The sequence below is a fragment of the Rhinolophus sinicus genome, linkage group LG03 (genome assembly GCF_036562045.2).
Source record: "Rhinolophus sinicus isolate RSC01 linkage group LG03, ASM3656204v1, whole genome shotgun sequence".
Classification (NCBI taxonomy): Eukaryota; Metazoa; Chordata; class Mammalia; order Chiroptera; family Rhinolophidae; genus Rhinolophus; species Rhinolophus sinicus.
The window spans coordinates 100,165,755-100,192,270 of NC_133753.1; the positions used below are offsets into that span (position 1 = coordinate 100,165,755).

At 51.1% G+C, this 26,516-nt stretch overlaps 1 protein-coding gene across 1 annotated transcript in view; it reads left to right on the forward strand.

Moving 5' to 3' along the window:
* Window positions 1–211: 211 nt before the first annotated feature.
* Window positions 212–26,516, forward strand: part of ZAN (zonadhesin) — a 35,167-nt gene continuing 8,862 nt past the window's right edge. The window contains 35 exon segments of the mRNA XM_074329191.1: window positions 212–1,042; window positions 1,944–2,005; window positions 2,508–2,654; window positions 2,820–3,091; window positions 3,272–3,359; window positions 4,066–4,218; window positions 6,557–6,721; window positions 7,013–7,104; window positions 7,278–7,356; window positions 7,468–7,614; window positions 7,707–7,709; window positions 8,123–8,391; window positions 8,701–8,785; window positions 9,302–9,817; window positions 10,520–10,704; window positions 13,196–13,337; window positions 13,507–13,626; window positions 14,133–14,257; window positions 14,501–14,646; window positions 15,238–15,381; window positions 15,705–15,812; window positions 15,929–16,098; window positions 16,803–17,005; window positions 18,108–18,249; window positions 18,550–18,797; window positions 19,037–19,217; window positions 19,512–19,623; window positions 20,008–20,099; window positions 20,417–20,593; window positions 21,426–21,634; window positions 21,871–22,015; window positions 22,424–22,671; window positions 22,768–22,929; window positions 23,255–23,379; window positions 23,730–24,040. Of these exon segments, the coding sequence (XP_074185292.1) occupies window positions 999–1,042; window positions 1,944–2,005; window positions 2,508–2,654; window positions 2,820–3,091; window positions 3,272–3,359; window positions 4,066–4,218; window positions 6,557–6,721; window positions 7,013–7,104; window positions 7,278–7,356; window positions 7,468–7,614; window positions 7,707–7,709; window positions 8,123–8,391; window positions 8,701–8,785; window positions 9,302–9,817; window positions 10,520–10,704; window positions 13,196–13,337; window positions 13,507–13,626; window positions 14,133–14,257; window positions 14,501–14,646; window positions 15,238–15,381; window positions 15,705–15,812; window positions 15,929–16,098; window positions 16,803–17,005; window positions 18,108–18,249; window positions 18,550–18,797; window positions 19,037–19,217; window positions 19,512–19,623; window positions 20,008–20,099; window positions 20,417–20,593; window positions 21,426–21,634; window positions 21,871–22,015; window positions 22,424–22,671; window positions 22,768–22,929; window positions 23,255–23,379; window positions 23,730–24,040 (5,617 nt within the window). The 5' untranslated portion in view covers window positions 212–998.

The following is a 26,516-nucleotide window of genomic DNA, read 5'->3' on the forward strand; positions in this document are numbered from 1 at the left end:
ACTCTGACAGTATCATATTATCAAGCAGTACTTTAGAAAGAAAGGTAATGCTGGGTCAAAGATATGCACATTTGGAAGTTTAATAGTCATTGTCAAATTACCTTCTAAGAAGTTTTCACCAACATACAGTCTTATCAACAATGTATTTGAGTGTTTCTACCTGCAGCCTGGCCAACACTCAATGGCATCAACCTTTTAAATTGTTGTCAGTATAACAGGGATCGTTTGATCAGCATTTCTAGTGAAGTAGAGCATCTTTTCCAATGTTTATTGGATGGTTGTAGTTCTTCCTGTGACTTGTCTTTTTCAATTCTTTGCCAATAAGTATTTCAGACCTCACTTCACTGGACCTTCCAGTTGCCTTTGCCACTGTTGCCAGATATAGAATTTTAGGTTTGAAATTATTTTCTGTTGGAATTCTGCAATGTTCTGCTGCCTCTTAGAATCCATGGTTGCTATTGAAAGGTCCGACGCCATGCTGATGTCTGTTCCTTAATATGACCTGCTTTTTTCTGTCTGAAAGTGTTTAGGACCTTCCTTTCACCCCTGATATTCTGAAATTTTATGACATGCCTTTCATGGGTCACTTTGCATTCATCATACTTGACCCCTTTGAATCAAGAGACTCATGTTTCAGTTCCGGGAACTCTTCTTATGTAGTTTTTCTTAAGTAATTTTGTGTGTGTGTGTGTGTGTGTTCTCTTTTTTGAACTCTTTTCGTTGAGTGTTAGACTTCCTGGACTGATTCTCTAGTCTCTTTCTCTTGTTTTTCTCTCTTGCTTTCCTTCTCTCGCTATCATTTCATTCCTCTCAATTTTGATTTTTAACTCTACTACTGGATTTTAAATTTCAGCCCGCATAGATTTTATTTCCAGTTCTCTGTCCAGTTTTCATGGCATCCTTGGAAGTGTGCCCAGAGTGGAGGGTCAGTGGTGTCTAAGTGGCCTGGGCTCCTCACTCTGCCTTCCCGTCTCTGAGAACCTCCTTTGAGGTCCCACATGGCTCCTCCAATCTGGACTGTGGTGCTGTTGGTGGCAGCTGCCTGGGCCCAGGGCCATATACCTGTCCCTGTCTGGTAAGTTGGGCTCAGGGAGCAATTGGGGATGGCTCTGAGGAAGAATGAGGGGCAAAGTTGGAGGGAGCAAGCAGGCTAGTGATGAAGGGCACAGCCCGCTGGGATGCAAAGAGAAGGATGAACTGAAATGGAGGGAGCCCCACAGGCTGAGAGTCTGGAACTTAAGGCAGTGCGAGAGCTCAGTGGGAGCAGGACAGATCCAAACCGTGAGGAAAGAGGGAAGAGGTGCAAAGCTGGGGAGACAGGTCTGAGGATGGCAGGGGAGGAAAGAGAGGTCGAGCCCTCAGAAAATGGACAAAATCTAGGGCACACTGAGCAGAGAGGAGAGACTTCAAGTAGGAGGCAGCAAGAAATGATGGATAGCTCAGTGTCCTGGAGCTTGTTTGTGGGGATTTGAACAAGCAGAACTTGAACAACTAAAACTAAGGGCTGGTTGATGTGGTCCATGCCACCTGAGGAGGGGCAGCAGCTTTTCTGTGGAATCTAGGAGGTGAGGAGGTGCTGTCCCTTTGTTAACCATCTCTATGCTCAGTTGCATGTAGCTGGGGCAATACCACATCCACCACACACCTACAACGTGGCATCCATACGGTCCCCACTCTACTGGGGAAAGTTAGACTTTAGGACAAGAAGACCTCTAGTGAAGGAAGGAGATGCCCCAGGTAGTAAACTAGTTCCTCCTCACCTGAGACTCAACCATGCTTGACATCCAGGGCATAGAGGGATGGAGGGTACTGGCAGGGATGTGAGGAACTCTCAGGGAAGACACTTTTTCGGAGAGAGATGCAAACTTAAGGTGAGCTCGCAGTCATTGAGGCTTATAATTCTTGATAATGACAAGTATTACATTTTGTTCTTTCTCCAAATTAATCTCCAGGGAAGAGAAGCCTCCAGACTGGAAGCCAGTTGCCCGCAGCTCTAGGGACAATGGTGAGTTGGAAAGCAGGGCTACTCGGACCTTCTTTCCCTCCCGGGGGGGCCACCCACGTGCCCTCAGGGCCAGGCGATGACATAAACATGAAATAAATGTGTGAAGGGCAACCATTAGATGACAGAGGATGGATGGAATTGTGGAGGAGTTGAGTACAAGCCCTGCCTAAAAGATTCACATTTAAATTTACACCAACAAACTGTATGCTGCCCAAAGCCTGTCTGCCCCCCTGAATCCAACCCAAGGGACCTCAGTTTCCAACCCCAGGGACCTCAGTTTCCGACCCCAGACCTAGACATCCTGCCCACCTCACCCCCCTCCTGCCCTGAATTTCTCATAAGAGATGACTTGTTTCTCAGATTCTCTTTCCCAAGTTTCTGTTCTGGACTCTAGTTTTAATGGCTAGCTTCTCTAAGCTTAGCAGTCCCGCTAACCCCTTCCCCCTCCAGTTTGGCTCCACAGCTGGCCCTCTACCCTCTCCTGGTGGCCTTTTCTTCCCAGCCATTATCACTCAGTGTAATTTTGAGGACAACTCCAAACCCTTCTGTGATTGGACACAAGCGTCCACGGATGATGGGGACTGGACTCGAGCCAGTGGGCCTTCCCACACTGGCAACACCAGACCCCCCGGGGGGTACCCCAATGGAGGTAAGGAAGCCTAAGGTTTAGGGAGGCAGCTGGGAGGTGGGCACAGGCAGACTTGGGTGGAGGGAGCAGGGAGGCAGCTGGGAGTGGGTCCTGGGCTCTGGGAAAGGGGTAGGGGCAGCCCTTGGGGATGGCAGGACCTCACCATCCTGAGCTCTTCCTCCTCAGAGGGCTACTACCTGCACATGGACTCAAGCACTTTCCACCCGGGTGGGGTGGCCCGCCTGCGCAGCCCCCCCATATGGGAGCAAGGTCCCCTGTGCATACACTTCGCCTACCACATGTTTGGGCTGTCACGGGGTGCCCAGCTCAAACTGCTGCTGTTCAGGAGCACCAAGCACAAGCACCCCCACCTGCTCTGGAAACACATTAACACCCAGAGCCTCTCCTGGATGCCTATCGCTGTCACTGTGCCCATGGGGCACACCCTGCCCAGCCGGGTGAGGCCGAGGGCAGAGCCTAGGGCCCCAGTGGGAATCTGAGTGTTGGGGGTGCCTGGGAGGGGCTGGGACAATTGAGGGGGTGAGGGGGGCGGGACTGGGCCATCTGAATTCAGGCAGGAAACTGGGAGCCTGAAGCAAAGGCACTAACAGGTGTGTGGTCCGTCCTCCCTCCCACAGCTGATGTTTGAAGGAGTGAGGGGCAGCACTGCTTACCTAGACATCTCTCTGGACGCCATCGCTGTCTACCGTGGCTCCTGCAATCAGGGTGAGCTCATCCTTCCTCCTCTTTCCTCCCCAGCCTCACCATCTGCCCAGGGAGGCAGGAGTAGCTCAGGAACCATGCCCCTGGTTTCTTAAAGAGTGGAGGCTACTTGCTTCCCTCTACCGTCCCATCCTGTACCTTTGACTCCTGAAGAAGCCACACCTAAAAAGAGGTTCTCTTTGAACAGAATTGTGGTGATACCTGTCTTACAGTGGCCTGGCCAATCATTCCAGTTTGCCCTGGGCAGTCTGTAGTTTAGCACTGACAGTCCTGCATCTCAGGGAACCCTGAGTCCCAGGCAAACCTGGACGTCTGGTCACCCTGGCTACTACCCTAGATCCATCCAGAATTAGTCCACTAAGCTGATGTCAGAGATTTGAGGGGAGCAAATTCAAGGGAAGGAAGATCTCAGAAGCTGGGTGTAAGAAACTAACACTTATCAAGCACAGGCACTGTGCTAGATGCTTCCCTCATGTGGATACTATTATTCCCAGTTTAGAGGTGAGGAAACTGAGGCTTGGGCGGTTTAAGTAACCTGTGCCAAGAACCAGCTGGTAGGGAGTGGGACTGTAGCTGGCCTGAAAGCCCTCCATGGCTCATAGTAGTACCCAGATTGGGACTCAGAATTCTGACTCCAGACTGATGCATACTTTTCAGAGCTGCCTCCTCTTAAGAAAAGCTAAATCCTCCCTCCTTTCTTTCCCCTCAGTCTGTAAGATGCAAATGTGCAGCTTCGACACTCCAAATGATCTCTGTGGCTGGAGTTGGATCCCGACGCCTTCTGGGGCCAAGTGGGTCCAGCAGAAGGGGTTCTCGGGGATGCCAAACGTGGGGCCTGAGAATGATTTCTCCAACCCCGGTAGTGAGTAATGGCCACACACCTTTCTGGGCTTTTAGTGTCCTCACAGGAGTTTATGATGTTTGCCTGAACCCTACAATAACAACTTGGGATGGTCTGGGTTGAACACCAGCAACCTCAAACCTCTATCAGCTAGAGTTACCTGGCAGAAAACAAATTCCATGCACCCAGCCAGCTCCCCCCACTGCCACCCCACAAGCCCTACCTGGAAAATCCAGCACCTTTCTTCCTCATTCATCCAACAAATATTTACTGAGTACCTACAAGTGCCAGGTTTTGTCCCAGACACTTAGGATATATCAGCCTACAAAATAGACAAGGAGCAGCAGGGAGCCAAGGGGAGACAGGTCCTGAAACAACAAAGTAAATGATACAGTTATAAGGTGAGCAGTGCTGTCAGAAAAATTAAAAAGTTGAACAAAGTAAGGGGATTGGGAGTGCAGGGGTGGGGTGGGCTGTATGTTTCAAACGGGGCGGTCAGGGTTTATGCTCATTCCGGTCACATATGAGCATAAACTTGGAGGAGGTAAGGGAGTGAGGCATGAAAATTTCAAGGGGTAGAACATTCTAACCAGAGAGGCCAGGTAGGCAAAAGCCGTGAAGTACCAGTGGGCTGGTGGGAGCTGGGGCTGGGGGGCTGCTGAAGTATAACAAGGAGCCGTGTGATTGGGATGGAGAGAATGATCTCCGGTGGGCCCTTGGAGGGACAGATGACGTGGAACCTTGAAGGCCATCGTCAGGACTGTGGCTTTAATTCTGCACGGATAGGGGGTCTGCAGATGTGGAGCAGAGGAGTGACTTGATCGGACTTACGTTTAAAAGGATCACCTAGTTTTTGTGTTGAGAATCTACTGAAGGAAAGGGGCAAAGGCAGATGCAGGGAGGCCATTTAAGAGGCTTTTGCAATAATCCAGGAGATACTCTTTCTTTCTCTTCTGTTCCGTCTGTGTCTATCCCTAGCTACTTTTCCATTACCTCCCTGTGCTCTTGGCTCTTTTCTTCTTCTTCCTACAGTTGACCCCATTCTTCCCTCCCTCCTTCTATTCCTTTTCTCCTCCCCCCTCCCTGCTCTTTGGCTCCTTTTTCTCCCCCAGAGAAGCCACCTCTGCTCTCCATCTGCTCCGCACAACATACACTTCCAGCCGTTACTGAGTGCACGCCGTGCCAGGCTTCACAAGTCAAACATAAAGGATTATACTCCCTAGTTTCCCCTCCGAGTTTCTACCACTTCTTTCTTCTCTTTCCCTTCCTGCCACCTAGTTTCATTTTTTTCTTTCTCTTTTTCTCCAGCTTTCCCTTTCCCTACTCCACAGCCCCTTCTGCCCTCATCCAACTCCATGTTCTCCCTCCTCCGAGCTTTCCTGCTGCCTGAGGCTTGCTTTCTAGAAAGACCTTGGGAAACCCCACTTACTTTCATTCTAAGCCCCACCCCTACCCCCCACCGAGAGCAGGGCAGGGCCCGCCCGTCTCTGTGCCCTGCGCGCCCCCTCCCCGCCGCATTTAATACCGTATCCCATGCCCAGCAGTTTCAGTAAATGTTGTTGTTGTTATTGTTTTAATTTTCTCTTTCTCTTCCTTTTACCATCTTTCTCACTTAATTATATATTTTACACATTTCCTTTCTTTTTCTCCCACTTCTTTCCCATTTCTCAGATGTCCTAGTATCGCCCCTCCTTGCTTTCGCTTTCACCACTTACCATGTCCTTTCCTTCTCTTTCGCTCCTTCCTTGTTGTTTCTTCTCTTTTCTCCTCTCTCCCACTCCCTCTCACTCTCCTCGTCAGCTCTCTCCTCTCGCTTTGCGAAGTCCACCTTCCACTGCGACTTGACTTGCGCATGCGCACATGCTCACTCTCAGTGGCTGCTGGTATTCCACCCCCCACCCCACCCCAGCCACTTGCTACTACTAGTTGCGTCCTGGAACGAGATCCATGCTGATTGGCTGCCTGAACTGGTGGCAAAGATGGGGTGGGGAGACACCTGCTCATCTGTGTCAGACCAGACCTCTCACCAGTTTGTGTGAGATGGCTGTGTACAGTGGGACAAGAAAAGGAAGAGGACATGACTCTGGGGGACCTAAAAAGTCAGAGCACAAAGGACAAGGTTCTGACTACTGCTCCATCTGAGAGGATGCCACTTTTCATAGCGTGACACTCGTGTCCTTACCCAGCCCTACCAAGCACTTCTGGAAGACGTCGGCCAGTCGTGAAACGGGTGTAGGCCCACCTCAGCGCTGGCTGTGCTAGGCAGCTGTCGGGGCCCCTGCCCTCGCCTCAGGCCCTATCCCTGAGCCATATTCTCCTCATTTCGGCCACCCCATCTTACTGACCTTTTCCTCCGCAGGCGGCTTCTACATGCTCCTGGACCCTAAGAATGCAAAACCGAGGCAGAAATCTGTTCTCCTTAGCCCCCTGAGCCAGTCACCAGGCTGTCTGAGCCTGTCTTTCCACTACACCCTCCGTGGCCGGTCTCCTGGCGCAGCCCTCACCATCTATGCTTCCGTCTTGGGTGAGAGTGGTGAAGTCATGGGATTTATGACATGAGGCTCATCTTCCAGGATTGGGTTGATGGGGGAGATATGGGTCTAGGGAAATCTGGGCTAAGTGTAAGATTATTCCACGGAGTGGAATTGGGAGCCAGCAGGGCACTGGGTTCTGGAAAACAAAGTGCCAGGAGGTTGGAGAGAAAGATGTGCTTGCATTTGGAGGAGGGGAATACATTTCAGGTATTCCCTTTGCTACTCTGTCCTTCTGAGTACAGGCCCCTTAATCTCACGTCCTCGGATTCCTTCCACTACAGGCAGCACCCGGAAACACGCACTTTTCTCAGGACAATCTGGACCCAACTGGCAGCCTGTTTCTATCAATTACACAGGCCAGGGACAGATTCAGGTACAGAGGAGCAAGAGGTCAGGTTTCCTTGTCCATGGTAGGCAACCCCAATATTGAAATGGATCTGGGCACTGAGAGCCAAGTGCCCTGGTCCCTGAATAGAAAAAAATCGGAAGGGGGTTGGGGGTTTGGGCTGTTTTCTCACACCTGGCCCCCTCTCCCTCTCTCTTCAGTTTACCATGGTGGGTGTGTTTGGAAAGATCCCAGAACCAGCTGTGGCAGTGGATGCAGTCAGCATTGCTCCCTGTGGGGGTGAGAGCAAGGCCCTGGGAGGCCCAGATTTCTCAGAATCAGAGGGGTAGGATGGGGGAGGAATAGAGAGCAGGGCCAAAATTTCTCAAATCTCCCATTTTTATGCCCTAGAGAGCTTTCCTCAGTGTGACTTTGAAGATGCCGCCCATCCCTTCTGTAGCTGGGCCCAGACATCAGGCGATGGCGGACACTGGACCCGGGGGAGTCAAAATATGCCCATCCAGGGAACAGGCCCCTTCGGAGGGTCCCTTAACAGAGGTGAGGAGATTGAGGACCCCTCACGCCAACAAATTACTGAATCTTCTCCCAACTAGGGTGCTGGCTGGTGTGATTGATAGAAGATGTTGGAGGTGGTGAAGTGTTTATTGGGAAGTCCCAAGGGGCCAGAGCTGTGAATATGACAGAGGTAGAGTGAGTTGAGGATTCTCATGGCTGTGGGGGTCACTGAAACCCCCAGAGAATCTAAGCATCTCATTTCATTGAGTTGAAGGCTTCAAAATCCACTGCCTTGTTTTCATTCAAGACATTACTAGTCTAGCCAACAAAGGGATCTGGGTGGCGGTCTGTTTTCCCTTTCTTTCTGATCCTGCCATATTCAGTTAGAAAAGTCCAAAATGAGCAAACAAAACAAACAAAATGTTACAATGTAGGAAGTTTGGGTGTTTGCATGAAATCCCCATTTGGAAAATAAGTATTGCTAAAGAAAGCAGCATTATACTTGTCCTGTGGAGGTTTCTCATCTTGCCCATTCCTTTCTTTTGCCCAGGTAACTATATCTACCTTGAAGCTGACAGGTTCTCCCAGGCAGGCCAGTCTTTCAGACTGGTGAGCCGGCCCTTCTGTGCCCCGGGTGCGGTCTGTGTGGAATTTGCCTACCACATGCATGGCCTTGGAGAGGGCACTAAGCTGAAGCTCCTGCTGGGGAGTCCTGCGGGCAATTCCCCAACTTCTCTCTGGCAACGCGTTGGGTCTCAGAGGCCTGACTGGCTGAATGCCTCCATCACCATCCCTTCAGGACACCAACAGCCCATGCAGGTGAGAGACAGAGAGAGTGGGCCCTGTAAGTGTCTGCGTGGGGCACGGTAAGAGGGACACAATGCCTGGTATCCAGGAGAAGAACCGGGGCTGAGAAGATGAGACGCTAGAAGGGGAACAGTAGACGTGAACTTGGAATTTCCGAGAAAGCTCTCTGGCTCCAGAAAAGGGGCAGGGACAGAGTCGGACTGCTGAGACTGGAATTGTGACATTTTGGCAGAGGACAGACTCTATGCCTGGCAGAGTCGCCGAGGGGCCAGGGATTCACTTTCATTTCTCTTTTTTTTCTCCCTTCCGCGTTACCTTCAGCTGATACTTGAAGCCGTCAGGGGTACCAGCACTGCCTTTGTCGTTGCAGTGGCTTTCATCTTGATCAATCATGGGACCTGTCGAGGTAAGACAAAACCCAAGACCCCAGAAAGGGGGCCAGGCTCTGCGATGACCATTTCTTGGGCTTCTCTATATGTACTTCTTTAAATGCATGTCCTCTCTTGTGCCTGAGTTCTCAGACTGTGTTGTTTCCTGTATTCTGCCCACCTTAGCCATCCCAGCCCCATCAGGATGCTTGTTTGAATGAATGTGACTTTGATGCCATGAATTTCTGTGGTGGTATCCAGAACCCCTTACCTACTGAACAGTGATCCTGAAGGGAGGACCAATATTCTATTCATTTTGTGTTTCCTGTACCTGGCATAATATCTGACATATATTAGGAACAGTGGTTATTGAGTGTTTATTGAATGAAGGTGGGGTTGGGAGTAGAAGGAGGGATGCGAATAAGTTACCCCTTTGATCCCACCCACTTCAATTAGATGTGAGTGAAGAAGGTGGTGGTATGATTTTAACGAAACTCCAGGGATTTTTTTCTTTGCAGGACCTGTACCAACAGTACTTCCTTCCAAATCTCCAGTTCCCCCTACTGGTCATTCTGAAACCCTTGTCTCCACAGCAAAACCTATGGCTCCCACAGTAAAACCCACTGTCTCCAATGAAATATCCACTCTCCCCATGGAAAAGCCTAGAGTCCCCACAAAAACGCACATCATCCCCACAGAAAAACCCACCTTCTTCACAGAAAAGCCCACCATTTCCACTGAAAAGCTTACTGTTCCCATTGAAAAACCCACAGTTCCCACAGAAAAACCTACAGTCTCCACAGAAAAACCCACTGTCCCACCTGAAGAGCCCACTGTCCCCACAGAAAAACCTGTCCCCACTGAAAAACCCACTGTCCTCATTGAAAAGCCCACCACCCCCACTGAAAAACTGACTGTCCCCATTGAAAAGTCTGTAGCTCCTACGACACCACAGCCCAATCCCACAATTGTACCCACTGAGCCTACAGTCTTGGTGACAGCTCCTAGTGCTCCAAGCACCTCCATGATCACGGTGACCCTGGCTACCACTGCAACCCCTAGATCCACAGGTATGTGATCATTGGACAAAGAGCTGAAAGGAAGAGAGTGACTAGGAGAGAGAATTTGGGAAAGGGATGCTTCTAGTAGAAAACTCAGTCTTAGAGGAGAGATGAGTCAGACATGGTGACATTGGAAAAAATCATGAGGACTGACTACCCTGAGTGAGAGTGACAGCAGGGCACGGGTAGGTCGGGGTAGTTGGGAACCAAACACCAGGCTTACTTCTTACTGTTTTATTAATTGTGAATCGACTCATGTACCATAAATGCATCCTTTTATAGTGTACAACTGAGTGGTTTTAGTATATTCGCAAGATGGTGCAAACATCATCACTGTCTAATTCCAGAATGTTTTCATCACCCCCCAAAGAAACCCTGCGCCCTTCAGCCGTCACTCCCCGTTCCTCCCAACCCCCCAGTCCCTTGCAACCACTAATCTACTTTCTGTCTCTATGGATTTACTTGTTCTAGGGATTTCATACAAACGGAATCATACAATATTTGTCCTTTTGTGACTGGCTTCTTTCACTTAGCGTAACGTTTTCAAGGTTCATCCATGTTGTAGTTTGTATCAGGACTCCATTCCCTTTTCTGGCTGAGTAATATGGGCCTGCTTCTCAGAGAACTTGAGTGTGGGTGTAGTGGAGAGGCAGGACGTCTCCCTGAGAACAGCTGCGAGTGGAGGCTTGATGGAGGCTGTTTTCCCTTTAGCCAGCTGCCCCCCAAATGCCCACTATGAAACCTGCGCCTGCCCGGCATCCTGCCAGAATCCCAAGCCCAACTGCGAGCTCCTCTGCAAGCCCGGCTGTGTCTGCAATTCTGGCTTTTTGTTTAATGACTCCCACTGCATCAATGCCTCTTCCTGCAACTGCTTCTACAACAAGAATTACTACAAGGTAAGAGTACGAGGACGCCCAGGTCAACCTGTGGGAGACTGCAAGGAACGCCGGGATTCTGGTTCCACCTGCTTCTTGGGTGATGTGAATTTGGATCCATGGTACAGTCCCAAAGGGTCAGCTCACAAGCAGTGGTTACACAGTGGTGGAGTCATTCGTTCAGTGTGTGGGTTTTCTTTTCCTTGGGGTGGGGGACCAGGGAAGGGGAACAGGACTTTATTGGGGAACAGTGGGTACTTCCAGGATTTTTTCCAAGTCAACTTGTTGTCCTTTCAATCTTAGTTGTGGAGGGTGCCTTTCAGCTTCAAGTTGTTGAACTTTCAGTCTTAGTTGTGGAGGGCACAGCTCAACTCCAGGTCCAATTGCCATTGCTAGTTGCAGGGGATGCAGCCCACCATCCTTTGTGGGAGCCGAACCGGCAACCTTGTGGTTGAGAGGCCGTGCTCTAATCGACTGAGCCATCCGGGAGCTCAGCAGCAGCTCAGCTCAAGATGCCGTGTTCAATCTTAGTTGCAAGGGGCGGAGTCCACTATCCCTTGCGGGACTCAAGGAGTTGAACCGGCAACCTTGTGGTTGAGAGCCCACTGGCCCATGTGGGAATCAAACCGGCAGCCCTTGGAGTTAGGAGCATGGAGCTCCAAGTGTCTGAGCCATGGGGCAGGCTCCAGTGTGTGGTTTTGATTGTCATCTCCGTTCATACAATAAATATCCGTTAAGTACCCACTGTGACCGGGCATGATGCTAGGCTGTGTAGAAGTTTCCATCATCCCGTGGCCTGTGCCCCTAACAGTCTCAATATTGACATACTTTTCTGTCGCGTACTGGTAGCCTTGAGTAGACCAACAAGGTGGTGCAGAGCCCTCGTTTCCATTCTGAGGAAAGTTGGGAGTCCCTGGGTGCTGAGTAGAGCTTCAGGCGTGTTCAGGACAGAATACAGTTTTCCAGAATCTTCTTCCAAAGGAACTCGAAAATCCTGATAGAATAGGTCAAAAGTGAGGAGTTACTGTTCTTGTCTCCCCTCACTGGTCCCCTCCTGGGGAGATTCAGCAAGAGCAGAGGCTCAGAAGGTCACAGACTCTGGGCCAGCACTATCCATCCAAAAGGGACCCCATGCAAGCCACACGCCATTTTACGTTTCCTAATAGTCACATTAAAAAAAAAGAAAGGAAACAGGTTAAATTAATTCCAATAATCTATTCAATCCCAAATATTATCATTTCAACATGTAATCAATAGTTACTAATGAAATCATTTACATTTCTTTTTTTTGTCATACTAAGTCTTCAAAACTCAGTGTGTATTGTACACTTACAGCATATCTGAATTTGGACCGGCTACATTTCAAGAGCTCAGTGAGCACATGTGGTGCCTGTATTGGAACTGCCCTAGAGTCAGGCCAATCTGAGCTTGAATCCTGGCTCTAGCACTTTTGCTGCGTGACCTTGGGCAAGGTTCTTTACCTCCTCAAATTTGTTTCCATATCTATAAAATGTGCACAATAAGATTTTTCTACCGCATAAGACAGTTGTGAAGATGAAATTAGATCCTGACACAGACCAATTACTTAATAAATGTTAATTAGTACTATTATTAGCAATTTATGATAACCGTCATATGCAACCTGTTAATTAACAGTGCAGTAAGCCATTCATTAGTGTCCACTGCCTCTTCTCAGCTCAGAGTGTTCTTCCCTTTGGTTGTCAGAGTTCCTTTTTGTCTCTTCAGGGGCCACTTCCTCCCCACCCTACCCCCCTTACCAGTCTCCTAGGTGTCCCTGCGTCAGTGTCAGGATTAGCTACAGCCACAGCCTGGGGAGAAAGGTCTGTTATAGCTGTCAGCATCAAACATCTCTTCCCTACCCTGGGAGACATGTATTAACCTATTATATACTCACTTATGCTTTCAACAAATGTTTGTTGAGTATCTTGAACCCCCCCCCCCCAGCATTGGGGTCACTGTGAACAAGGCATGATCCTTGTTCTCCTAATGCTGTTAGATTCTGAGGGACACATGGGTCTTGGTTCACGCTTTCATTCAGCAAGTATTTCTGCTGGGCACTGTGCTATGTGTTGGGGCTAAGATAGTGAATAAAGATGGACATGGTCCCTCACAATAGCTTATAATCAAATAATCCCCAAAATAAATATAAAGGTGCAATTGTAGTAAGTCTTGGGAAAGAAAGGTACCCAGAGGTATGAAGACGAACTCGTCAGGGAGGTCTGGAAAATCTTCCTGAGAAAGTGTGTCCCTTGAACTGAAACTGCTGGTTGCATAGGAATGATTTAGAAAGAGAGAGAAGGAAGAGCATTCCGGGATAAGAGAACATCATGTGCAAATGTCCTGTGGTGGGCAGGACCATGTGGTTGGGGGCGGAAGAAGAGTATGAGCAAGGTTAGGTCTGCAGGCACAGTGGAGGAGAAGGGCTATAGCGTGGGATGACAGAATCCGATCAAGAGCTATAGTGTTGTGACCCCTGACCCCTTGCTCTCAGCCTGGGGCAGAGTGGTTTAGCCTTAATTGCACAGAACATTGCCGTTGCTGGCCTGGCAGTCGGATGGAGTGCCAGACCACTCAGTGTGGGACACACACGGTATGCCAGCTGAAGAACGGCCAGTACAGATGTCACCCCTATGGTGAGACCCTCCCCTCATGTTGTTCCTGCCTGCCAGCCTGTCAGAGTGGGTGTGACACCAGGGTCCCAATCCTTCCCTTAACCAGAGGAGCTGGGACAGGCCACTGGGTGGGTGGGACCTGGCCTGCTGAACCAGCTTCACGTTCAGGGGTGAACCTTTCTCCCCTCAGCAGGCACTGCCACCTGCTTTGTCTATGGCGACCTTCATTATCTCACCTTTGACGGGAGACACTTTAGCTTCATGGGCAAATGCACCTACATCTTGGCCCAACCCTGTGGCAACTTGACAGGTAGGGTCCTGGAGATGCCCTTCGGCCTGGGCCTTGGGTCTGAGGTCAAAAGAGCTGGGCATGGGAACAGATGAGAAGGGCAAGTAAAGTAAAGGTTGACATGTCCACCCCAGAAGCAGGACTTTCCCAGGACCAGACTACCAGTAAAAATGCACTTTAAGACACTTCTCTTTGTCAGTTGTCTCCTTGGCCAGATTTTATTGAGAGGCCCCCTGGCATAGTCGCAATACAGGGATGAGAGAAGTAACACAGTGCCTGCCCTGGAGGACGCTTCAGTCCACTGAAGGGAGACGGATTGTCGGCGTACTGTGACAGACTGTTCTGGAAGAGGCAGACAGTCACACCCCACTCACATCTGGGTCCTGGCTTCCCTCCTGAACTGCAGAGCTGGTGTCTCTGTGGCCCTTTATCCTCACAGTGCCAGGTATGGGCGCCCCCCTCAGTGGGTGCTCAGAAACGCTTGTTGAATGAGCCCTTGGGTGCTCTTTACCCCTCTCCCCACCCAGAGCCCTTCTTCAGGGTGGCAGTGAAGAATGAGGAGCGAGGACAGGAAGGTGTGTCTTGCCTGAGCAAAGTCTACGTGAGACTACCCGAGACCACCATCACCCTGCTCAGGGGCAGACGCACGCTGGTGAGCCCCGTTTTCTGCTTAGCCCTGCTGGGGCCATGAACCTTGGCTTTGGCCTGTCCTGTAGGCGGCCTCGGCCTTGTCATGGCCAGCTCCTGCAGCCACCAGGCCCTCCCAGGGCCAGGCTCCGGAGCACTCCAATTGAAGAGGTGTTTAGGATTGCTCTCCCGGGTTGATGTAGGAGTCCGTTGGGGGTCTTCCTGACTCTCGGATCTGTCTGTCTCTTTTCTTGGCCCCACCTTCCAGGTTGGGGGTCAACAAGTCACCCTCCCAGCCATACCTTCTAAAGGCATCTTCCTGGCTCCAAGTGGACGATTTGTGGAGCTGCAGACTGCGTTCGGTTTGCGTGTGAGATGGGATGGTGACCAGCAGCTGTTTATGAGTGTGCCCAGGTAAGGGGGGCAACCCAGTGAGGCAGCTGCCACTTCTCCTGCTCTGCCCCTTCCTCTCCCAGAACCCTCCCGTCCCCTTCTTCTTCCATTTCAGGTACTAATTATCAGTCTGGGTAGGAATTAGCAGGCCTCCCTTTGGATGAGGAGACAGGAGGAAATGCTTTCAGGGCAGTGATAATAGTAGGATATATAACACAATGCTTTGGGAATGTGCTAGAAGGAGTCACTAATGGGCTGCGGAAGCTTTCACAGGAGTGGTCACTGGATCCCAGTCTTCAAGGAAGAGTGGCTTTCAGGGAAAGAAAGACTTTATAGAAATAGTGAACAGCAAATGCAAGAAAAAACTGGAATGTCTTAGGGTCAGCAAGAGGTTTGTTATGGCTGGAAGATGGCATGTGAGCAGAAGAAGGGGAGACTGTAAAGGTGGCTTGGGGGTGAGGGTTGTGAGGTCCTTGTGTGCCTGGCAACTGGTGTGGAACCCTTGTTTGGAGTTTGCTCGTCTTACTCCCCCACCCGCCTCACTCACCACCTTCTGCTGTGGTCCCTCAGATGACTGAGGACCCTTCTTTCATCCTCACCTGGCCCCCACAGCACCTACTCTAGCAAACTCTGTGGTTTCTGTGGCAACTATGATGGTGACAGTAGCAATGACAACCAGAAGCCCGATGGCAGACCAGCACGAGATGAGGAAGAGCTGGGCAATAGCTGGCAGACCACAGAGGATGAGGAAGAGGAGTGAGTCTCTGTCTCTGCCCTCCCACTCCTTTGACCCTTCTAAGAACAAGCACCCAGACCCACATCACCCTTTTTCTCCTCTCTCCTCTTCTGCATGCCCTCACCTCTGTCCCGGCCAAGTTCATGAACTCATTTACCACCGCGCTCACCCCTACCATCAATGGTCCTCATGCGATTCTGAGCAGGAGGTTTTCCCACCTTCTTTAGGGTTTGGTATTCAAATGTTCTCCACTAGGGGTTGCTGAGAGTGGGGAAATTGCTGGGGTAGGGGCCGGATGGAGGCGAGTCCTGGCCCTTAGGGCATTTGGGGTGAGTCTCTCTAGGTGCCAGAAGAACAAGACAAGTCCTCCATCTTGTGACTCAGCCTTGCAGAATACTCTGTCGGGGCCAGAATTCTGTGGACGGCTCATGGTCTCCCCCGGAGCCTTTGAGTATGAGGGGGATCAGGATGGGGGGGCACTTGGCCTCTGGGGTCCTTTGATGTGGGGTGGGGGACAGCCAGGAGGTTCTGCCCTCTGAGTCCCTCCGATCTGGCCTGTCTCCACAGGGCATGCCTGCCTCATCTCATGGCCCCTTTCTTCTTTGACAACTGCATATTTGACATGTGTAACTTCCAGGGGCTACAGCGGGTGCTGTGTGCCCACATGGCAGCCTCGACCGAGGCCTGCCAGGATGCTGGCTATGTGGTGAAGCCCTGGAGAGGACCCCAGTTCTGCCGTGAGTTGGGCCAAGAAACAGGGGGGCCCGTTCCTTCAGATGCAGATGGAAGCAGAGGGCTGGCATCTAAGAGTGTTAGCACGCACTTGGGGGCTCCTGGTTGAACCCCTTTGCTTCCACACACGGATGGGGAAATCTGCAGTCAGAAATATCCACTGAAAAAAAATCACAGTCACTTGCAAACTCAGAAAGCCTTCCCAGCTGCCTGAGGCTATGCAGAGCAATGCCTGTTGGCAGTTGCCCACCTGACAGGTTGCCCTATCCACACATAAAACAGACTCAGGTTTGGGAGGTTGCACCATGACTGCCGCGCAGCTGCTGGTTATGGCCTAGCTCTCTGGGGAGCCTGCTTTAGGGCAGGGCCAAGCCCTTGATTGAGGCCACACATGCAGTCACCCCACTCTCCTTCTACCCTGACCGCTCACCTTAGACATGTCTACACAGCAGCGCTAGTGAGGTTCTTGGATCAGTCTTGCTCCGCAGGACCTGCCTCTTGCTAGCTCCCTGCAGGCTGCTCCTCCAGGCCCAGGGTGGAAGCTGAGCTTGTCAGTCGTGCTTCTCCCACACCCTCTCTTCCCAACATGGGGCAGAAGCCTCTAGCTGTGGGCCTTCTGAACTCTGGGCTACGAACTAGCTATAGACCTTCTGTCTCTTGTCTCCTGCCTGCCTCACAGCCTTCTCACCTGTGCTTTTCTCTCTACCAGCTCTGGCCTGCCCACCCAACAGCAAGTATACCATTTGTGCCAAGCTGTGCCCCGACACATGCCATTCCAGGTTCTCTGGCATGTCCTGCCAGGACCGCTGTGTGGAGGGCTGCGAGTGCAACCCCGGCTTTGTCCTCAGTGGTCTCCAGTGCATCCCCCGGTCCCAGTGTGGGTGCCTTGATTCCACAGGCAGCTACTTCATGGTGAGTCGCTCGGCCTGGGACTCCTCCGGGATCTGCCGCAAGAGAGAAGGCTCAGGGAAAGCCAGGGCCTGCAGGCCTGGGCTTAGGGAAATTCTGGCTCAGATCTCCTTTCCCATCTTCTTTCTTCAGCTTTACTACTTTTCATGCAGATGGGGATGGAATCCTAACAGTTACTGCTGGCCGCCTAAGACCCCTGCTTCTCTCCCTTCCCATCTTCCCTACCCTTCATGTCCCTGAGTCATTTTCTTACAGCTGTGTCTCCCCTCACTCTTTCTAAACACCACCAGCTTCTCTCCTACCAAGGGCCCCTTCCTCCTGAAACACATTGTCTTCCTCCTTGGCCCCTATCTTCATAGTCTTCTCAGAGACAGCTAGACCCTCATCTATGGTCCTTCTCACTTCCTTCTTTGCCTGTCCATCACCCAAGTCCTGGGAATGGCACTGGTGTCCGTCAAAGCCTTATACCACCTGAGGCCCACTTGGCTCTCCTCCCCTCGCGCCCCGTTCCAGACCTTCTGAATGCTCTTTGTCTGTGCCTTGCTCTCCTCCCAATTTCACCTTCCTCGTAGCCCCTTTCACCCTACTGTGCCTCCAGCCACCCAGCCATCCATGCCTGTTGGAATCCTTCACCACCTCTGAGGCCCTGTTGAAATGCTGCCTTCTCCTTGAAGCCTTCCTGATAGACAAAGTTAGAAAACATCCCTCTAAACTCTTAACTATCGGTGTTGATGGCAGGAAACTCTCACTAGGTGCCCCGCTCATCTTCTTTGGGTGTATATTGTGTTGGAGCATATAACCTATCAGTTTACTTGTTTGCTGCCCCCATTGGGGTTGTGAGTTCTCCTACGTCAGGGACATCATCCATTTGGGTCATTACTGAATCCCTAATGCCTGGCGCAATGCAGACATAAGTGTGTTGAATCAGTGAAGGAACAAACACATGATGGAATTAAGTGAGTGAATGCCAGACTTTTGCAACTAAGCCTAGAGCATTGGGAAACAGGAATGCCTCCCCCGTGAGCAGGCTGGTGATCTGAACAGCACTGGACCGATAGTCAGACCTGGGAATAACCTCTTCTCCTTCCTTCCTTTTGTCCCCCAGGCAGGGCAGCAGTGGTTCAAGCCAGGCTGCAGACAGCTCTGTATCTGTGAGGGCAACAACAAAACTCACTGTGTGCTGTGGAGGTGCCAGGCCCAGGAGGTCTGTGGTTGGCAGGATGGCATCTATGGCTGCCATGCCCAGGGTGAGCAGTCAGGTGGAAGGTGAGCTGGGGGGCTGCCCATGTGGCCTCAAACAAGAGCATAGCCTTGCCCTAAAGCAGGCTCCCCACAGAGCTGGGGCATAAGCAGGGGCTAGAAGGCAGTTGCCCAGAGCTGGAGCGGTGTCTTTAAGGGCCCAGAGAGTGAGGTGGGGACAGTTCCTGTCCTTGACCTCTCCAAGCCAAGCTGATCACCCGAGGAGCCACGGGCACCACCCCAACATGGGCTCACCAAGATGACAGCTCAGGGTCAGTGTGCTGTGAACTCCATCTCCTCCTCCCCAGGGTCTGCCACTTGCACTGTCTCAGGGGACCCCCACTACCTGACGTTTGACGGAGCCCTGCACCACTTCATGGGCACCTGCAGCTACACCCTGACCCGGCCTTGCTGGTCGAGGTCCCTCGAGAACTACTTCGTCGTGAGTGCTACCAACGAGTTCCAAGGTGGGAACTTGGAGGTCTCCTACGTGAAAGCCGTCCACGTACAGGTGTTCAACCTCAAAATCTCTCTGATCAAAGGCCGCAAGGTCGTGGTGCGTGCCTCCGCCTACCTCCTGGGCCCCACACCTCAGCCGACTCTGCACCTCTGCTCTGCCCCTCTTTGCCCGCAGGCCCGCCTGTCTGGCTTCTAGAGCCCCCGGGGGTCGCCCGCAACAGGTTCAGCCCCAGTTCCTGAAACATATCTGCCACCCCCCTTCTGCTCCCTGGTCTTGGCCCTGCTTTTGCCCATGTTCCCAACGCATTTCCCTACCATGTCCTCCCTGCCTTGTAGCTGAATGGTCGCCGGGTGGCCCTGCCTGTGTGGTCTGCACGAGGTCGGCTAAGCATGAGGCCCAGTGGCTCCTTTATCCTCCTCTACACGAATTTTGGGCTTCAAGTTCGTTATGACGGGAACCACCTGGTCGAAGTGAGGGTGCCCTCCACCTATGCTGGCCGGCTCTGTGGGTTGTGCGGTGAGTTCCTTGGGCACCTGTGGGCAAAGCCGGGATAATGGGCAGCAGTCTGTCCTGGTCCTGCTCAGACACACACCTAATTAGGTGTCCTAAGCGCTTGTCCACAGGTTCATGGGTAGAGGGTGATGGGTGTGTGAGGGTGAGTATGAAGGGAAGCCTACCCAAGGTGAAGAAAAGACAGGGTTAACCTTGGTCTCTGGAGTGCAGAATGAGGGCACCTCTTGGGGGAAGGATGGTGGTGTCCTGGGGCTGGGTCTGTCAGCAGGGCACTCTGTTAACTGCCCCTTCCTCCAGGGAACTACAACAACAACAGCTTAGATGACAATCTGAAACCAGATAAAAAGGCTGCAGGCAACTCCATCCAACTGGGGGCCGCTTGGAAGTCAAATGAGTACTCTGAACCTGGGTGAGCCAGGAATGGGGGGCTCCAGGCCTGGGGAGATGGGTGTGGGGAGGAGCCTCAGTGGGCAGCCAGCTGATGTCCTCTGTGTGACCCCAGTCTCTCGGAGGCTGGAGTTGATGAAAGGTTGTTCTGACCTCTCTTGCCCCTGCCTGCTGATTTCTCCCATGCTTACTGATCTGTCTCTTTGGAGAACACTTTTGGGCAGTCTATCCTGAGATCTAACTTTCTTCCTTCCTGCTGCATCTTCTGACCTTTCTATTTGAGGGCGCCACCTTATTCTTTTTTCCTGTCCTTATTCACCTCCCTGTTTCTTTCCACTTTTGTTTCAGTTTTTGGGAAGGTTCCTCCAACCCTAAATTCCTATCCCTTCCCCCTCTTTTTGTTTAGCTGTTTTGTTGCTGGTGGCAAGCCTCCCAGGTGCCAGGGAAACAAAGTGGCAGACACCTGGAATAACTGTGACATCTTAATGAACCCTCTGGGTATGCCTCATCCCCTGCTGGTCCTTTTCTCCTCCCCCAGGACAGGAGCTAGAGGAGGGGTACTCTAAGGGAGGGAGGAAGAGTGGAACACGAAATAGATGGAAAGTCAGGAGGAAGGCAGATGGAAACACAGAAGCAGCGCGTGCCTTCTTGGGAGCCTGATGGGTCAGCACTTTGTTGCATCTCAGGCCGTTGGTTCTCAGGAAATACAGGTTTTCATGGAAATGGATGTCAAATTTGCCTCGAGTAGCTGCCTGGTTCTGCTCCCTTCCCAGGCTTCCTCTCTTCTCTCACACCCCCGTGGTTTCACCCTCCAGGACCCTTCTCCAAGTGCCATGGGGTGGTACCCCCGCACTCCAGCTTCGCCAGTTGTGTGCACGGCCAGTGTGCGACCAAGGGTGATGCCCTGACCCTCTGCCGCTCCCTGCAGGCCTACGCATCCCTGTGTGCCCATGCCAGCCAGACCCCTGCCTGGCGCAATAGTACCTTCTGCCGTGAGTGACCTGACCACCCCTCCTGCTGCCTGGAAGAGTCCCTCCAAACCCTGTCCTCCCCTCCTTTCCCTAAATTCTGCTCCTCACCTCTTCCCTTCCCAGCCTGGCCCTCAGACACCACATGGCACCTCCTCCGTTCTCACTCTCCAGTCTCTCCAAGCCCAGCCCCCTCCCCTACTTGTCTCCCTTTACTGGGAGCCTCCTTCCTCTGATTCTCACCTCACCAAAAAGTTCCACCTTCATTTGGCTGCTGCCTCTTTCCCCTCTTACCTAGGCCAGCTCTGTTCCTTTCTTCCTGTCTTTCCCAGGAACTCTTTTTTTTTTTTTTTAATTGTGGTCAAATACGCATAACACAAAATTTCCCATTTTAAAGATTTTTGAGTGTCCAGTTCTAGAGCATTAAGTACTCTCATGTTGTTGTGCAACCATCACCACCATCATCTCCAGAACTTTTTCATCTTCCCAAACTGAAACTCTGTTCCCATTTAACACTAACTCCCCACTCCCCCACCCCTGCCCCAGGCACCCACCATTCTCCTCTCTGTCTCTATGAATCTGAATACTCTGGGGACCTCCTGCAGGTGGAATAAGACAGTCTTTGTCTTTTTGTGATTGGCTTGTTTCACTTAGCATAATGTCCTCAAGATTCATGCTTGTTATAGTGTGTACCAGAATTTCCTTTTTTTTTTTAAGACTGAATCATATTCCATTGTATGGATGAACCCCATTTTGTTCATCCATTCATCTGATGGATATTCCCAGGAATTCCTGGTGCGCCAAGGTCAGGGAGCTGAAAATCACTCAGCCCTTCCTACCACGGGTTTCTTCTTAGCTCTGAAGTGCCCACCTGGCAGCAGCTACAGCCCCTGTGCCAACCCCTGCCCAGCCACCTGTCTCAGCCTAAACACCCCACGAGACTGCCCAGCCGCACTGCCCTGTGTCGAGGGCTGCGAGTGCCAGAAAGGCCACGTCCTGAGTGGAACCTCCTGCGTGCCCCTCAGCCAGTGCGGCTGTACCGACGCAGGGGGCTCCTACTACCCGGTGAGAGCCAGACCGCAAGGTGTGCCCTGCCCTTTCCAGCTCTGTGAGTTGGTGAAGGGGCAGGGTGGGCCAGTGCCCGCTGGGGGCTGAGGAGCAAAGTCAGAAGCCAAGAGGCTGGAAGAGGGTAGTGATGGAGGTGATCACTGAGTGAAGTGGGCCTCGTAGAGGGCTCAGGGTTGGGGGAAGCCCAGTCCGCCTCTGACTTCAGGTTTCTGTTGCATGTCCACACCCCACAGGTCGGGGAGAGCTGGTACACGGACAGCACCTGCTCCAGCCTCTGCACCTGTTCCACCTATAACAACATCTCCTGCCTCCAAACCTCCTGCAAGCCTAACCAGATGTGCTGGCCCCTGGATGGGCTGATACGCTGCCGGGCCACAGGTAGGAGGCCACTGAGTATGGAGGAAGACCCCACAGCTCTGCAATTCCCCCTCACGGTCCTCACTTCTGTCCGTAGCACTCGGGTTCATGGCCCTGCTGTACCGAAGAGCTTCTGGTGGGGAACAATGACCACTACACTGTCTATCGGGAAGGGCTCCTTGGGTCACTCATGGTTTTCCTGTAGTGGCCGTAAACTGCTTAGATGGGATATTAAAAGTCTCTCCCTGGCAGAATAATACCTGCTCTGTACCCAAGCCTCACATTGGCCTGGCCCTTTGGCCTTGATTCTTTTCTTTTAGTCTTCCTTCCCTTTGGAGGCCCCTCCCCTTCACATCCTTTCCTTGAAGGTGGGGAGAACGCCTGTTCTTGCAGGAGGCTGGGCATTCCTCAGGCACCTGTTTCCTGCAGGTATGGGCGTGTGCCAGGTCTCGAACAACTCCCACTCTGTGAGCTTTGATGGCAGTCACCATGTCATCAGGGGCACCTGTGCTTACGTCCTGGTGAAAACGTGCCACTCCACCATGGACCTGCCCTTCTTCAAGATCAGTGGCAAGAACGGGAAAAGGGAAGGCCAAATCCCCACTTTCTACCTCTACCAGGTCAACATTGACATCTTTGATTCCCTGGTCACCCTGAAAAAGGGCCACCGTGTGCTGGTGAGCTGGGCGGCATGGGCAGGGATAAAGGAAGCGAGCTCTGGGGACGGGGCTCTGGTCCTTCTTCCTACTCACCAGCCCTCGCCTCCTCTGTAGATCAATGGCAAACAGGTCACCCTGCCCTCGACCAGCCACATCCGGGGTGTCAGCATCTCTGCCAGTGGGGTCTACACTGTGCTCAGCATTCACATTGGGCTGCAAGTCAAGTTTGGCAGTGGGTTCTTGGAGATTGAACTCCCTAGAGCCTATTATGGAAAGGTGAGGAAAACGCCTGGCACTCCTCCTAGGGGTGGGGCCCCATACACCCTAGAAGAGGAGAGTGATGCAGAGTATGCCTTTCTCTTTAGAGTGGAAAAGGGGAAGTCAATGAGAAGTGCTCTCCCGGGGTGGCCGGTTAGCTCAGTTGGTTAGAGCGAGGTGCTGATAACAACAAGGTTGCCGGTTCGATCCCTGCATGGGCCACTGTGAGCTGCGCCCTCCTTAAAAAAAAAAAGCGAAGTTCTTTCCTGCCTCATCCTCTCCCCTCACCCTGCACCTTACCCCCACCCCCACCCCATGCTAAGACTCCCCTCTGCCCACCCAGGTCTGTGGCATGTGTGGGAACTTCAACGGTGAGGAAGAGGATGAACTAACAATGCCCAGTGGTGAACTAGCCCAGAATGACGTTGAATTTGTGGACAGTTGGCAAGATAAGGAGGCCGACCCAAAGTAATTGGTCCCCAAAGACTCTGCCTTTTCATAGGAACATGAGTTGGGATTCTAGACCATGTGGCACACCTGTGGTAGGGAGATCGGAGTGCTCTGTTATCCTTTATGTGTATAACCTCACCAGTGATGGCTTCTGGGTTCTGGGAACCTATTTGGGGAAATATGAAAGTCTTCTTTTCTTGGCTCTGAAATGTGGAAGGAGACCGAGGCTGCATGGAAGGTGGCCAGAGCTCAGACCAGCTTCGCAGTGAAGACAAAAGGTGTCTTCAGGGGCACTTGGGAGCGCCAAATCATTTTCATAAGTGGGGCAGTGGTGGTCCCTATGACGATTCCTTTCCCTTTCTTCCCAGTTGCCAACAAAATGACCAAAAAGCTGACCAAATGAAGACCAAAACAGAACAGCAGGGGAAGACGAATGCAAACTGCAGGCCAGTTGACATAGTGAGAGCCCAGGAGCAATGCCATGTGGCCTTCCAGGCTCAGGCCTGGGCTAAGTGTGCTACTCGCGTGGCCCTTAAGCCCTTCCTGCTCAACTGTGCACATAACCTCTGTGAGTCTGGAGGCCGAAAGCATGCCCTCTGTGAGTCTCTGCAAGCCTTTGGAGCTGCCTGCCAGGCCCAGGGACTCAAGCCCCCAATCTGGAGAAACAGCAGTTTCTGTCGTGAGTGTCCCTTATAGTTACCCCAAATAGTTCCCAAACCCTGTTTCTGTCTGTGGATCCCTTAAAGCTGCCCTTTTCTCTTTCCCTCTTGCGACGTATTTCTGACGTTGCTGTCTCTGACGTGCATTGTTTACAATAGACTCTTAGCCAGTGCCCCTACCGCCAGGACATCACAGGCTGCTTCTCATCTGCTTCTGTGCCAACACTGTCTTTCCAAAGGACATGTGATTGGGCTACTCCTCTGCATGGCTGTTGCCCGAAAGATTAAGTCCACGCTGCTGTCTGAGATGTACGATATCTTGCACACTGTCCCAGCCTCTCCTCTCACCCCTCTCCTGTGCGCCTGCCATCACCTGCACAAAAGGACTCCATTCACCCTACAGGCCTTGCTTTTCCACACCTTTTGCTCCTTTTATACACACCGCTCCCTGCACCTGGAAAGTTCTTCCCTCCTGGCAGACTTCTAGACATCCTTCTTTAGCACTTTCCTTTAAATTAAAATCAAAATTTATTAGTCACATACCATAATATTCACCCTTTTAAAAGTACCATTAAGTCTGACAGTGAAGTTCGCAAATTCATCCTAGAAAATGTACTACATACCTCATTGCTGAATATCACTACGGTCACCTTCAAAGTACTCTCCTTGGGAAGCTATGCACCAATGCCATTACCTAGTCCACTCTTCAAAGAATTTTGGAACTCTTTTTCTGGAATGGCCACCAGAGCTCTCATCGTATTACCCTTGATGTCCTGAATGTCATCAAAATGTCTTCCTTTCAATATTTCCTTTATCTTCAGGTAAAGAAAGAAGTCACTGGGAAACAGATAAGGTGAGTAGGGAGGGTGTTCCAATAGTTATTTTTTTAGTGGCTAAAAACTCCGTCACAGACAGTGCTGTGTGAGCTGGTACGTTGCTGCGATGCAAGAGCTCCTTCGGGGCCATTTTTGCACACACCTTTTTCATGCCAAGATTTTCAATTAAGATTTTTCTAATTGTTTCTCTATTGAAATTTACTTGGTCTGCTATGCTTCTCACAGTCAGCCGATAATTTTGATGCACAATTCGAGGAATTTTTGCAATGTTTTCGTCAGTTCTGCTCATTATTGGCCGCCCTGACCTCTCTTCATCAGTGACGCTTTCTCTCCTCTCAGAAAAACATTTAATTCATTTGTACACTGCAGTTTTCTTCATGGCATTATCCCCATAAACTTGGACTAACATGTCCCTGATTTCACTTCCACTCTTGCCAAGTTTAACAAGAAATTTAGTGTTTGTTCATTGCTCTAATTCAAGCTCAGACGTTCTTGCAATGGCACACAAAAACACGCAATAATAATAATGAATGTCACTCAGCAAGACACCGCCACACGTCATCATGAACACAGCTGTGAGATACTGGTATACTGAGGTTATGAAACCTTACCAAGCTGTTTGTACAGTGCTGCCAATGTCAGTGCACGGTGGCAAGTTTGTGAACTTAATTGTCAGACCTCGTGTACAATTCACTGGTTTTTAGGATCTTCACAAAGTTCTGCAACCGTCACCACTACCTAATTCTAGAACCTTTTGGAATGGTTCAGAAATTTTAAAAATATTAAGAGAGTCCCAGCGAAAAGTCTCCCTCCCACCCTGACGCCATGGGACCAGTTCCCAGCCTGCTCTTACAAATACCTGAGTATTTTTCCAGAGGTCTTTTGTTTGTGCACATACAAACAAATACAAATTTATTTTCCTTCTCTTCTTATACAAACAGCATTTGAGACACAGTATTTTGCACTTTATTTTTTTTCACTTGACAATCTATCTTGGAGATCCTTCCACATCAGATATTCTCTACCATGTGTCAGAAAACCATGTCTCCTTCTCTTTTGTGTCTGTGTAATATTCCATTATTATATTATAATTCTTTTATCATAATTTATTTAACTAGTCTCCTATTGATGGACTTTCTAGTTGTTTCCAATCTTTTTTTTTTTTTTAAGATTTTATTTGGGAGGGGGAACAGGACTTTACTGGGGAACAGTGTGTACTTCCAGGACTTTTCCAAGCCAAGTTGTTGTCCTTTCAATCTTAGTTGTGGATGGTGCAGCTCAGCTCCAGGTTCAGTTGCCGTTGCTAGTTGCCATTGCTAGTTTCAGGGGGCAGACCCCACCATCCCTTGCGGGACTCGAGGAATCGAACTGGCAACCTTGTGGTTGAGAGCCTGCGCTCCAACCAACTGAGCCATCCGGGAGGCAGCTCAGCCTAAGGTGCCTTGTTCAATCTTAGCTGCAGGGGGCAGAGCCCACCATCCCTTGCGGGACTCGAGTTGTTAAACCGGCAGTCTTGTGGTTGAGAGCCCACTGGCCTGTGTGGTAATCGAACCGGTAGCCTTCAGAGTTAGGAGCACGGAGCTCCAGGCGGTTGGAGCTACCAGCCCAGCCCGTTTCCAATCTTTTGTTATGGCAAACATTGCTGCAGTGGATAACCTTA